Raw genomic sequence first — 14,460 nt, 5'->3', positions numbered from 1 at the left:
TAAAAGAAAATATTCAATGTGCAAAAAAAACAAAACAAAAAAACATAGCTTCCTCCGGTCAGCTGATTTTCAGATGTGGTGGGAGTTTGTCCTGTTTGACAAATATTTAACATGCAGCGTTGGTAACCGAGAGAGGAGGAGGGGAAAAAATGGATAAGAAGCGGAAAGGAAAGGAAAGAATGAGGCTGCTGCCAACCTCTGAGTGTCACCACAGAGGAGGATGAATGAACCCTGGGAACCAGCCTGGCTTGAAAGAGAAACCCAAAAAAGAAAGGGAAAGCGAAAGAAGAGGAGGAGGAATAGAGGGAATATGGATGACATGATTTACTAACAGAGATGAAGAAGAAGAAGGGAAGAAAAGAGGACACGTGGAAACATCCCTCCCACTTTTAATTTTAATTTAATCACAAGAGGAAAAGGCCAGAACACACCGGAAGTCGAGAGCCAGAGGGAAGAGAACGAGGGAGATTAGAGGGAGGTGGGGGGGAGAGAAGAAGGAGGGAGCGAGGGAGCGAGGGATAAGCACGCTGCATGGTATTAGAGGACGTAAGCTCCGTCTGGTATTTTTAGTGTGGATGGTCCCTTTAGAGATGGAGAGAGAGTCACGGTTCTCCGTGGAGGCTCGGAGGAGAGGAGGAATCTGAAGGCAGGAAGAGAGGGGAGCAGAGAAGAAGAGGAGCTGGAGATGGAGTGATGACGAAAGAGGAGGAAACAGGAGGATAGGAAGAAGAAGAGGGAGGAGCTTGTGTCCCTACGTCTGAGCTTGTTGGGAATGTGTGTGTGAGTCACTGTCTCGCCTCCTCAGGTGTGTGTGTGTGTATCTCTGTGTGTAATCGTACACACTCCACACACCTGCTTCAAGAGTCAGGAGCTGCTGTCATATTATTGGATGTCACCACTCACTTCCTGGCCTGGTCACATGACCTCCACAGGGACTGTTTATTTGGCTAAGGCGTCGTAGCTCAGCTTTTAGCCCCTGTGCAGACTCATCGCTTCCACGCTGCTGATTTTCTTGGCTCTATTTTTTTTCTATTTTTAACATGACTGAGCAGAAATGATTCAAAAGTGCGTCGGCGCTGTCTCGGACCACTGAGCTATTTTGAGAGACCGCATCAGACAAGCAAGGAGGGAAGACAGAGGCAGAGGTTTTATAAAAAGATGAGTTCAGGCTGTTTAGCTGTGAAAGGACACAGAGGCAGTGTGAGTTAAAGACTCATTTCACTACTGACTGCCTGAAAAGCACAAATCTGGACCAAAGCCAGAATAGGACCACAGTTTTATTTGATTACGTTCGCCTCCATGATCTTCCATCACTGTTCTACACACACAGATTCACGCACTAACAACATGAATGGCTCTGCTCGGGCTTGTTTCCTTTTCTGTATTGAATTAGACAACCAGGCTTCTCCTGATGAGAGTAAAGTCCATCTCAGTCTTCAAGAAGCTACGCAGCCGACAGCACCGGGGGCAGAGAAGCCTTCGGGGTTGTCTTCTCTTTTTATAAAACAAAGCTTGTAAGTTTGTCTTTGCCTCTTTTAGGAAAAGGGAACACAGAGAGAAAGGGATAAGGCGAGGAAATTGAGGAGATGCAGATATCGCAGAGCTGCTGCATCTGGCTTTTGTCAGCTTGAACTAGAAAGAAAAAACAAAGTGTGTGTATGTGTGTGTTGCATAAGTGTGGAAAAACAAGCCATATTGAGTGTTTTTGAATACAAGACTGGATTACATCATCTAAAATGGATATCGCTGGAGCTTGTTGTTTTTAATGACCTCTCTGCAGAATAAATAAGAGCTGCTTTGATATCCTGCACAGAAACACAGAAATTTTAGATTTATTTCAAAAATAACTCTTCAGTCCATGAAGTACACTTAAAGAAAGAAAAGAAACTGACCCACTGGAGGAGAGTTGCTTACCTGTGGAGCTAAAGCGGCAATGCAGAAGGAAAAAGATAGAAAAAAGATGAAGAGAGCGAGCACCCCTGTAGCTCTGCAGAGCCTCTGTCAGCTGCCCTCTGAGGACAAGACCGTCTGTCGTGGCCTGGAAAGAGAATGAGTGAGAAAGAAAGATAGAAAGAAAGAGAGAGAGAGAGAGTGTGCCACAGACTGGTGAGGAAGTAGAACTGAGGTGAGGCAGTAAACAGAGAGAGGAGAGAGCGAGAGGAGAGGAGAGGAGGAGGGAGGCAGTCCCTTTTTAGGACTGAGTGGGAGGAGCCGCCGCTGACTTTGACACACGTGTGAGAGCAACTGCTACGAGGGGGGGAAAGAGTGCAAGGGACACACAGAGAGAGAGAGAGAGAGGGAGAGAGGGAGAGAGAGCCAAGAGGACTGAGAGCTGACATGGCAGCCACCGCAAGATTCGAGGAGAGAGGGAACGGGTGAATCACAGATATATATCTATATATGTATAAAAAGCAAAAGAAGAATAGAAGAGAAGAGTAGAGACTGATTCGTACCTGCCGACGCTCTCCCAGCAAGCTCTCTCTCATCCTCCTGATTCAGCTCACAGGTCGTTGTTGTTGCCAAAGACGTCTTTAACTGCTATAATTATCTGACTTTTGCCTTTTGGATTTGGATTAAATGCATCAAATGAAGCCTCTCTGATTAGAGGAAGGAAAGGAAAGCAAGGGATAACACTACATGACTACAAACATGTGGCCCGACTACAGGAACGAGTGTCATCTCAACGCTCACCTGTACTCGCTCATGTGCTGTGCAGGTCAGTGTCCATCTCTGTCTGTGTGTGTGTGTGTGTGTGTGTGTGTGTGTGTGCGTGCGTGCGTGTGTGTGTCCGTGGAGTAGCCCCACAGCAGCGTTGTTTACATGCTGTCAGCGTGCAGCACGTGTGTTTGATCACTTCCTATTTGAGAGCACACACACACACACACAGAGCGGTGAGAGTTGTGCTTAATGTGGTCTCCATTAAACACAGTGTGGGTTTCAGTGCATCTGTGTTTTTTATATATGTTGTAATGTGTGGTGTGTGTGTGGTGTGTGTGTATGTGTGACTCTGTGTTTGGATAGCACAGAGGGAGAGAAAGAGAGAGGGGTGTGTACAATGTCTGAACAATGTCCTCCTCTGTAAATAAATGAGTGCCTTTCTGTAGCTGTCACTAACATTCCTCAACTCCCTCGTCTCTTTTGTAATAATAACAATAATAATAATAATAATGATGATGTTTAAGATAACTCACAAGGATCTATTTTCTCCGCCTACATGAACCTGATGAGTCTTCACAGGCGTGGTGATGAGCGTAGTTAACACATAGATAAAAGAGTAACACTTTAAAAGCCTGAATATTTCACTAGCTCGGCTAATCCGGCAGGTTTTTTTGGAATAGAGGCGTGTTGTGTGTTGCAGTGGTGAAACTATTTTGCAACAGTGTGTTGAAATGTGTGTTCTTTTCCCTGTGGGCTTTACCCTCTGTGTAAATCCTTCAGTGTGTGAACGTGTGTGTGTGTATGTGTGTTAATGGCCAGTCGAGATTGACCATGACTTTTATCCAATGGAGACTTTTGACCCACTTAATCCCCAAATCAAACTTCCTCTTCCAAAATCCTTTCTAGATTGGGAGCTGGACTGGTCAAAGGTGTCAGGCCTGTTTTAGAGGTTCTGTGGAAATCTGTCGGAGGGCGTGGATGTGTTTTTGTGTGTGTGTGTGTGTGTGTGTGTGTGTGTGTGTGTGTGTGTGTATTGGTAGGTGTGAGTGTGAGAAAACAACTGAGAGATAACCAGATCTTAAAAGCACTAAAGGAGGAAGTGATACCGTCTATCTCCCCACATGGCTTCTCTCTCCGTTATAGCTTCTCTATGGCAACCAATAAACAACGGGCAAGGAAGGGAAGTACCTACGTCGTGCTCTCTGATTGGCTGCGGCTGAATCAGTTTGACCGACTGGAGGGAAAATCCTGCCCTGTGCTATAGTCTTATCTTATCACTTTTTCATTGCCCTTACTTGCAAGTTTTTCCAACTACAGCAGCGATATGAAATAAGTCAATATTGACAACAGGTTTTAAAGTTAGAAATAGATTAAATTAAAGACATGATAGTGGAAACAATGAGGATATTATGGATATTTTACTATAAAATAGATTTTTTCATCTCAGATTTTGGTGCCAGTGGTGATAAATGAAGTTTATAGTCTGTGTTTTGTGCTGGAAAGCTGCATTTGTGTTTCTATAAACTGGTTCTACTGTAATTAAGACATTTGTTGAACTATGTAGCTATCATTATGTATTTTTAAATTTCCTTATGTTGACTAAAGGCGTTCTAGTCTACTATCCATCCAGCAGGAAGTCAAGATATTTAAGATAATGGCAGGAAGGGAAAAAGGAAAGAGAGAAGGGTCTGTGTCATTTTTCCCAGATAGAGAGAGAAGCTGAAGAGGAAGAGAGGCTCCGTTAGTGTGGAGGAAGAAGAGGAAGAGGAGGTGGAGGAAGAGATGGTGGTGAGGTGGGAGGGAAGATAACACAGTTGTAGCTGAGCATCAGGCTCTATTCCTGGCCTGGATGCCTCACTCCTCTGGCCTGTGGAGGACGCAGCCTGGAGCTCTGCCTGGCTGCAGATCACACCTCAGTGAAGGACCACAGAACAGACAGAAACTCAGATAGACTAACGGAGGAGGAGGAGAATATACTAACAAAGAGAAGGAGAAAGCCCCTTTTTCAGTCAAGTTAACAAGCAGCTTTTTGAGTTTCATTGCTTAAACCTGAGTTTCAAGTCAAGCTGATAGTAAAGTTGATAGTGAAGAGGTCATGTTTGTAGACTCGGAGGGTTTCTTATCAGAAAAGGAACTCGAGTTGTTGTCCATGAACTCAGAGAACGACTCAAATCTCGCACTGCTTTACATCACGTCTCCGCTCGATAAACACAAGCAGAGCTACACGTTGAGTCACCTTCTAGATATGTGTACACAGGCTGAAATATTTCCCTGAGTCTCAAATGGCCACCTCTAAAGCACACATCCTATGTATTACACTTTATGTCATCAAGAGGGTTTTATTTTCCAACTTATATTACATAATTTCTTTTTTTTTACATGCTTTTATGTCCTTTTCTTGCCTTTTTCTTTTGTTGTAAAGCACCATGAGCTGCATTTCTTGTATAAACGATGCATTATTATTATTATAATCATTATTATTATTGGAAGTCGTGGTGTGCTTTTGTGTGTGTATTGTGCATACTTGTGTACTGTGTGTACAGACCTCATGCTTGACTTGTGGTCAGCAGCACTTGCTTGTGGGTCATGTTTGTGTTTTTTATTGAGTTTACCAAAATCAAAGGTCGTGTTAACAAAAAGGATTAGAGGGAGTGATCCAATAAGGTTCCTCTAAGCCATTAAGGACGCGTGTGTGTGTGTGTGTGTGTTTGTTTATGTGTGTGTGAGAGAGAGAAAGAGAACAGCTTCACATGGGGAAACTCTTCCAAATTGTTATTCATAAATCAAAGCAAATACATAAATCCATGTGTAATAAATCAGTTTAACAGAAGCCAACTGTAAAACGTCAACCAGCACCATCTCTGTCTGTCTGGATTTATATTTATATGTATGCGATATATGTGTGTGTTTGTGTTTGTGTTTCCTGGCTTTCCACATTAAACAGCAAAGTAATGAAACTGTGCTAATGCTGTATTTGGATGATTTCATTAAAACGTGTTTCTTTATTTCCTCAGATGAGCGGGACAGAGTGCAGAAGAAAACCTTCACAAAATGGGTCAACAAACATCTCATCAAGGTAACTGTCACTGGGTTCAGTTTGTTTGTTTGTTTGTGTAAGGTTTAAACTCCCAAACTTGTTATAATCCTTTATTAAGCACATGCATCTCAAAGGGCTTTTTCATACCATGTAAAGACAATATCATATAAATGTTAATTAGAAATGTGCTATGAATTCATATATTGTCTAAAATATAATTTATTGGGGAACAAGTCAATTATAAGCTTTGCCAAATGAGCAGAAGGATCTCCACTTATAAAGGAATTGGACTGTATGTCTTAGATTGAGTAGGAGCAGAATAACACCTTCAAAAAAAGCCTTTTTTGCATCCTTGAAAAAAGATGAATTTCTATTGTCTGCATCAGGAGTTCCTATCTATTGCATCTGTCGTCATCCATTTCAGCACAGTGTTAGCTCCATGCAGTAAAGACAGTATCTGAGACACTGTGGTTCCATCAGTCCTGTGCTGATGTGACCGTCTGTCTGGATGTCTGCACCCGCTTCGCTTTATCACTGTTAGTAATGACTCTAAAGTTACAGCTTGTTAAACTGTCTCTGGCAACTCTTCCAACTCTTCCATGAGTCTTCCAACTCTTCATGTTTAGCCGGGGAAGCAAAGTGGTGGATACACTGAATAAGAGCCTCGAATGAATATTTAATCGTGATTTCTGAGTTTAAAAATGTTTACTGGGATGCAGATATTTAAATGATTGATTAACAGGAACGTTTGAATGAATTAAATGTGAATGTAAATAAAATGTAGAGTTCACAGCAAAGAAAACAATGCATACTAATCAGGGTCAGGAAGGTTACTTTGGAAATGTAATAGGTTACAGATTACTAGTTACTCTATTTAAAATGTAATAAGTAATGTAACTATTTCAATACCTTAATCAAAGTAATGTAACTTATTACATTTGATTACTTTTCTAATTTTCTAACCAATGTTTTCAGCTGTTAGGGTAAATGTTCCCATTAAGCACCAAAATCTAAGTTCAGGTGTTACCATGGATACTGACATGATTTATAAGGGAGATCATTTCTTATAAAGCAACATTTATCTCTCATTTGAAAATGTATTCATTAGTTCATGTAGATTTTAGAATATAAAATAAAGATATTTTATGAAAAAAGTTAAGTCAGGCATGGGCTTAACTGGTACTGTGACACCATTTAACTCATGTGTGCTCCAAATAAGCCCACATCATGATTTATGGACAAAATATAAAAAAAATATGGATTTCATAGACTTTAAAAGCAGCATTATATGTATTCAGTAACATGATAAATATTAAAAAATGAGGAAAAAATCCTCTTGAGCCAAACTGTAATGGATAACAGTTACATTTATTTAGTAATTAAATTACATAACGCCGTTAAATGGAACTAGTTACTCCCTACAACTGATAATAATATGAGTTAGTCTTTATATAATATCAAAATATTCGCCCAACATGCCAAATCAAACACTTGAAGTAGAGGACAAAGACGTGTGACACAGTTTTAAATATTAGCTATTGGATGTTTGCCGTTGGTCACACACAGCTGTATAAATCCTTCACAGTGACACATCTGCACACATGTACACATACCACACATACAAGTACAGTATGTATTCTATGTGCCCCCCCCCCCCCCCCCCCACACACACACACACACACACCCACACACACACACACAGGTGGTGGTGTGAGGTATTTCTATCACATGACCCGAGAATGAAACGTCTGTCTGACCCCATAACTCTGAAGCAACTGTCGTCACAGTGGCCGCCTGTACATGTAACTCTATATCAGCCGGCACCGCCAGACACCCACAGCCTGGAAATGTAGGTCAGAGATGGAGAGTGAGAGCACAGCGAGAGACGGGAGGATTTTTTTTTTTTTTTTTTTTTTGTGCTGGAAATGTTTAGAGGCCTATTAATCTGTGATGTGAGGTCGTTTGTGCTTTCTATTATGTAAGAGCGGAGCTGAAATTAAAAGCTGAATAACTGAGCAGCAGAATATCAGTTTGTGACTATTTTAATAATGAATAAGCAGTTTGATCATTTATAAAGAAAACATTCAATGTGAAATATGAATATTAGCAGATTTTTTTCTCTGTTTTCTATGATTGTAAAATGGAAATATTTAGATTATGGTTTGTTGATTGGACCAAAAAAATATGTTAACATGGAATTTTTCACAATTTCTTAACGTTTTACAGACCAACTGATTACTTGATCAAGAATAGATAGAAAATACGTTTGAAAATGAATTGATGTCAATAATCGTTATGAGAAAGGGGAATAAGTACAGAGTAATGCTGGAATATTGTTTAAGTAATTTATTTATTTTTATATTTTTGTATATAAATCTTTATAAGATGAAAAATACCAGACATTTGTTTGTTCCAGCTTCTCAAATATAAGATGTTTTTCCTTTTTTTTTTTCCTTTTACATGACTATAAATGTAATAGTTTTGTGTTTTGGACTGTCTGATGACACAAAACAACAAATCTGAAGATGCAAAATTGAGTTCCTGATTATTGTGATGTTCATTTTTTAATGTTTTTCTGATATTTAATAGAAAAAACCTAACAAAATCAATCAGCCATAAATGACACACAGAGAGAAGCAGCTGCATTTGAATAGTTTCAGCATAAAAATGTGGACGGGGAATCAAAACTGTAAAGCTGTGATGGCGTCCAGGTGGCGTAAAGCTTCACAAACAGCTGCTGCTCCCTACACGCTGCTGCACGCTGTCAGCCATTAACAGTCACACAGAGGGCGTTTACACAGTCAGGCTACTGTTTAAATGACTATTGAACTTTTTCACTATGATGAAATGAGACGGTGGGATTAGTGGAAGAGGACGAAAGAGAAAGAGAGGAGGAGGATGACATAAAAAAAGATGGATAGCCTAGAGGAGAGAGGGAGGGGGGGAGAAAGAAAACTGGTTGTGTTGAAATATCTGCTGCCGTTGGATGAAGCAGTGTTGCTAAAGAAGTCATATTTCAAAAAAGAGAGAGAGAGACACACTGTTCTCCCTTAAATAGAGAACAGAGTGAAATAGCTGTGTGCTCGACATCATCTATTGACTCTGAGCCAGGACTGTTGATTTTATAAACCTCCCCGCCCTACCAGCAGGGATTTACAGGCAAACACAGAAAGAAAGAAAGAAAGAAAGAAAGAAAGAAAGAAAGAAAGAAAGAAAGAAAGAAAGAAAGAAAGAAAGAAAGAAAGAAAGAAAGAAAGAAAGAAAGAAAGAAAGAAAGACTGACCAGAAAAAAAGCAAATGAGACAAATAGAAAAAAAAATGACATTGGAGAAAAAGAAAAGAGACAAAGATGAAAAGCTTCCTATTGAGTGACATCACGTTTCCTTTTTTGCTGTGTGTGTGTGTGTGAGAAATGTCTGGTATGTTTTTTTTGGCTGCTCAGGTGTGCAGTGTATCAACAGGTGTGTGTTTCTCTGTCTCTGTGTGTGTGTGTGTGTGTGTGTGTGTGTGTGTGTGTGTGTGTGTGTGTGTGTGTGTGTGTGTGTGTGTGTGTGTGTGTGTGTGTGTGTGTGTGTGTGTGTGTGTGTGTGTGTGTGTGTGTGTGTGTGTGTGTGTGTGTGTGTGTGTGTGTGTGTGTGTGTGTGTGTGTGTGTGTGTGTGTGTGCATAGTGCAAACACAGGCCGATGTCAACACCGGCCTCCCGGTTACCTGCCGGCATGCAGTTGCCACCCTTTGCCCTCAGCAGCAGCGTGTTGACACAGTCAGGATAAATCCAGTAGCAGCAGATTCAGAAGTCAGACGCAGGTTTTCCTTATAAATAAAGAGTCGGATAACGAGATGTTTAACCACACGTCATCTGTCTCTCTTTGTTTTTATTTATTGCGTGTGTTTAGGGAACTCTAATGAGCCACAAAACCTACACAGCAGCAGGGATTGAGATGACTAACACATGAGCAAATGTTTCTGTCAGCACTGACTTTAAAGTTTAGACGTGCTGACGACGGAGTAGACTGTCAAGCTCTGCTTGTAAAACAAGAACTCCGTTTTCCTCTGCTTATATTTTCACTTCTTCTGTTATGTTTCTCTACAAGTGCTGTGTAGTCATTTTAAATGTATTTTTAAAGCACAGACTAGTTGGGCCCGACCCATACTGGAGAGTATGTGGTTACCAAACACTTGTGATAATGATATTTAACAATTTTAGAAAAAGCTTAATTTTATAAAATGACATCAGTTCACTGAAACGGTAAAATCATCACAGGGAAATGTAAACAAATAAAATAGAATATGTAGAATGTCTTTATTGTCATTGTACAACGAAATTGAAATGCAATACTTAAATGTGCCAGAAAACAACAATAATAATAATAATAATAATAATGATAAATAATTGCTTCTAAAAGGAAAAAAATAAAAAATAAATAAAAACACATGCGACACATAAAACATTCACAGAGTGAGTATTTACAAAATGTTCATGTTTTTTGTTGTGTTTAGTACAGTTATGGCTTTCTTGAATTAAGAAAAAGGATCAAATCAACATAAAATGCCTCCTATATATCTTTAAAAAAAATATCGGACACCATAAACACTGATACTGATATATCTGTGTCATATTATCAGTTGACCAATATATATATATATATATATATACCAGTCGGCTCTTCAAACGAGCACATAGTAGACACAAGCTACGCACTCTATGATCTAGATGATGAAACAGTTAAATAAAGGGAGACAGAATGGACAGATGTGGGTCAAATACTTATTTAAGGTGTCAGAGCTCAGTATATGAAATGATACATAGCATTTTATATCATTTTTTTTTTACCTTGGAGGCAAGTCACATGACATTAAGCAGCGTGTCAGTCCTACAAACACATCTTTAATTGGCATTCAAGTACTTGCCATCATTCATTCATCCATCCTACTATAGCTGTCAGCCTCCATTTATCCAATATATTACTATAAAATCTACTTGATGCTCTATTGAGATGATATAATTATAAATTATAGTGATATTATTACCAGAACTGACCCAGATGTATGTTTCAGAGCAGTGCTGTTGCTGTTATCCAGGTGCTGTCAGTGCTCCTTAACATTATCTCCATTTGACGCTGTGCTTTAGTGCCAAAGGCATCTGACAGCTGCCGCCACTACACATCAGACACAGCTGGCCGTGTGAGAAACATCCCTGAAGACACACACACACACACACACACACACACACACACACACACACACACCGGACACACACACACACACACACACACACACGAAAACACCTACAGATCCATCTGTGTGCCATAGAGCAAATTTAAATTTAGTTACACATCCTTAGACATTAGAGTTTTATCTTTATCTTGCCCGATGCAACATCATCAAGTTTTTATCTCTCATTTAATATCAGTAGATAGTTTGTGATGTGTTGTGTCATGCAACGTGACTTTCTTAAGTGCTATCTTTGGACAACCATGGTAACATAAACACAAACAAACATCTAAATGTCTCTTGATGGACAGCTCATGTGATATCTGTGGTTTGATGCAGCAGCCATGCAGCCCACATGAATGTCCAATAATACATTTAAATATAGTCTGTTGCAGGTTTGATCCGTACCGGACTGTATTATAGTCCAGTACTGTATTATACTGTAAGGATTTACTGTTCAGCCTCCTGTGAGTATGCTTATAATATTGATTTATTGTTTAGTTTGTTAGTGTTTCTGAGCAGGGACCAACGATTACAGGAAAAGCTTTGCTGATGAATTTTATCCAGATATATGATCAGAATGAGTGGTGTGTGTGTTTCTGTTGTATGTGTGTGTGTGTTTCTGTTGTGTGTGTGTGTGTGTGTGTGTGTTTCTGTTGTGTGTGTGTGTGTGTGTGTGTGTGTATGTGTGTGTGTTGTGTGTAACTCATGTATCAGGCTTCCAGTAAACGGGTAATAAACACGTCAGGAGCACAGAGGATCCACTCATTCAGGCAGACTTGGAAGCCGAACGCACTCTCTGACACACCGAGACACAATTAGACAAAAACTGCACCTCATTTCCAGTTAGAGCTGGATGCACCATCATTATTATATTTTTTTCCTGTCAACTAATTAACACTCGTCTTATCAGCCTTTCTAAAACCACTGATGTCAACCATCCGTAGAGAGAGAAAAAAAGAGGGTGAGAGAGTGACACAGATGAAGAAAATAGACAGTGACAGTAAGAAAAGAGGGAGGGATGTTGTTTAGACTCTGACTTCAACCTAATAAGAGGCACCAGTTATTTTATTTTACATAAAAAAAAAAAAAAGTGAGTAAGGCTTCATCCCTCAGCCTACTAATGTGACTGTGTTGCCCTCTTGTGGTGAAAAGTGGTAGTACAGGCTTTTGTCCTGAAGCCAGGACTGCAGCAAAACTTTGTCAGTGCAGGTGTTGTGTGAAGCAGGAAGATCTCTGTAATGCAGGAAGACATGTGTCCTAGTTTGCCCCCGCATGGGTCTGCAACTCTCAAGCAACATTTTTAGAGAGGAATGCCCGACCTTTTGTTTCCTGCCAGCCTCTTTCCTGTGCTTCCACTGTCTGCTTTAAAATGTTTTATTTATCAAGAAAACTTTTCCATTGCTTTAGCTTTGTGTTGCAGCTTTTTTTTTTTGGTACTGCGTTAAAAACACAATAGGAAAAAAGCTGCCTCTATTTATTCATGTGTGAACAAGTGTTGCATTGTTTGCAAATATGTTCTCTATTTCTTAATCTGCTGTCTTCATTGTTCATAGGATAGGTTCACAGTTTTTACATCTGTCTTTAAACAGCAGTCAGGAGCCCAAATGAATGCTGACACATGTTTTCTGTTGCTGTAATCGTTCCTCCTGTTCATGTTGGACATTAAGAGATACTTTCATGATGGGACTTTCACTTTAATTTGCAGCCCTCCTTCTGTGCAAGAGTGCAGTTAAAAGTTAATTTGAAGCTAATACGAATGTTCAGTCATCCAGTTTATTCAGATCAAGTCTTTTTAGTGTCAAATTCACTCTTTTTGTTACGACCCCACTCAGACAGCTGAAGCCTCATATCATCTTCAAATAAACTGAAATGTTAAAGTTGTCCACCATCACTTGATTCATTTAATAAATACATTTTATAATTAAACTGTCCTGTCATCTCAAAACATGAGACATTACATCCCATGTGCCACTAAAGGTGCAATATTGCATTTTCATAATTAGTTGTGCTTTTACTTTTTGATACCATTTTGCACAAGGGAGCAGCTGAGGAACAAAGACATTATATTGTATAAAATAGAATAAAAGCTCATAAGCAAAGACAATATATGGATTTCAGTCAGTCTCACGCTGTTGTTCATGTACATTTACTGCACATTTAAACACCCCTGGTACATGCAAACAATAGAGAATTATAAAACATACTAGATAATATGACTGTGCAGTTTCTCAGTGCACAGTTCAGATAAGTTCAGCTCTCTTTCTCTCTCACTTTCTCTCCGGGTGTCCCACTTTTAAAGAAAACAAGCTCTGATGCTGATCACAGGCCTCCACCAGGCAGCTGAGTCACTATGTCAGCAGTCGCCGCTGGTGACAGCCCCACCCCCCGCCCCCCCAGTTTCCCCCCAACACCATGTGGAGGCGATGTCATGGCAACAGAGACAAGAGGCCACAGCTGGTGCTCCTTCTCTGTTGGCCCGGCAACCGCTGTCACCAGGCCTGTCAGCTGAGGGAGGGGGGGCAATCAGCCTGACAGATGTCAACAGTGTTGAATCAACAGAGGAGATGATTGGAGTGGAATTAACTTCCTCTTTTTCTTTTTTTCCTCTCTCTTTCTCCCCTTTTTTGTCATTCCTCTCCCCTTCATCTCTTCCCTCCTCCTTCCCTGCCTCTCTTTAAGGTGAGGAAGCACATCACAGACCTGTACGAGGACCTGAGGGATGGACACAACCTGATATCCTTGCTGGAGGTCCTCTCTGGTGTCACCCTGGTATGTACTTTTACCTCCTTTACACACACACACACACACACACACACACACACACACACACACACACACACACACACACACACACACACACACACACACACACACACACATCTGTACCAGCTCATTATTCCCCCTCTTAATTATCACACACTACGGATCACACACTCCTCCTCTGTTTCATCACTTTCTTTCACCCCCCCTCCCCCTCAGCTTGGTGCATCCTAGTCCACAGAGTTTGGGAATGCGGTTAAAACTTTTTTTTTCCAGTTTAAAGTTTCTTTAGACATTAAGGTGACTCTCTGCTCCCGGCTGACACACTATTAACGCCGACGCTTCAAAAAGCTGACGTTTTTAGATCTCCAGCATGTCGAGTAACCAGCAGTGATGTATTAGTTTGAGCCTCAGAGGCCTCGACTCGGTTCACAATGTTGATGTAAGAGTCTTAGTCTTTAATGCTGACGGACAGACAGACCGGCCGCAATGTGACTCAGGATGGTTCAGTGGCAGACAGGTAGACTAACAGAGACGGACTGCTGACTGTGGTCTGACACACACACACACTCACACACACACACACACACACACACACACACACACACACACACACAAACATAGACAGTGCCAACCCGGCCCTCTGTGGGAAAAACAAGCTTACAGAACAATAGATAGACAAAATAAGGGTTTCATGGAAGATGAGTCACTCATAAATATGTTATCTTATCTCTTTGTTTACAATAGTTATCAAAACAATCTCACCACAAGGTTTATTTATAGCAGTTCT

At 40.5% G+C, this 14,460-nt stretch overlaps 1 protein-coding gene across 6 annotated transcripts in view; it reads left to right on the top strand.

Moving 5' to 3' along the window:
• Window positions 1-14,460, top strand: part of macf1a (microtubule actin crosslinking factor 1a) — a 247,530-nt gene that overhangs the window by 101,940 nt on the left and 131,130 nt on the right. For 5 of the 6 annotated variants that reach the window (XM_062436570.1, XM_062436569.1, XM_062436574.1 and 2 more), the window contains 2 exons: window positions 5,673-5,734; window positions 13,590-13,679. In XM_062436570.1, coding sequence (XP_062292554.1) covers window positions 5,673-5,734; window positions 13,590-13,679 — 152 coding nt within the window. Of the gene's footprint in view, window positions 1-2,289; window positions 2,717-5,672; window positions 5,735-13,589; window positions 13,680-14,460 lie in introns of those variants that run through there. The other variant, XM_062436571.1, reaches the window with a different exon arrangement.

The sequence above is a fragment of the Scomber scombrus genome, chromosome 16 (genome assembly GCF_963691925.1).
Source record: "Scomber scombrus chromosome 16, fScoSco1.1, whole genome shotgun sequence".
In the NCBI taxonomy this organism is placed as follows: domain Eukaryota; kingdom Metazoa; phylum Chordata; class Actinopteri; order Scombriformes; family Scombridae; genus Scomber; species Scomber scombrus.
The sequence above is the reverse complement of the archived record's forward strand: the minus strand, read 5'-3'. Positions and strand labels throughout refer to the sequence as shown.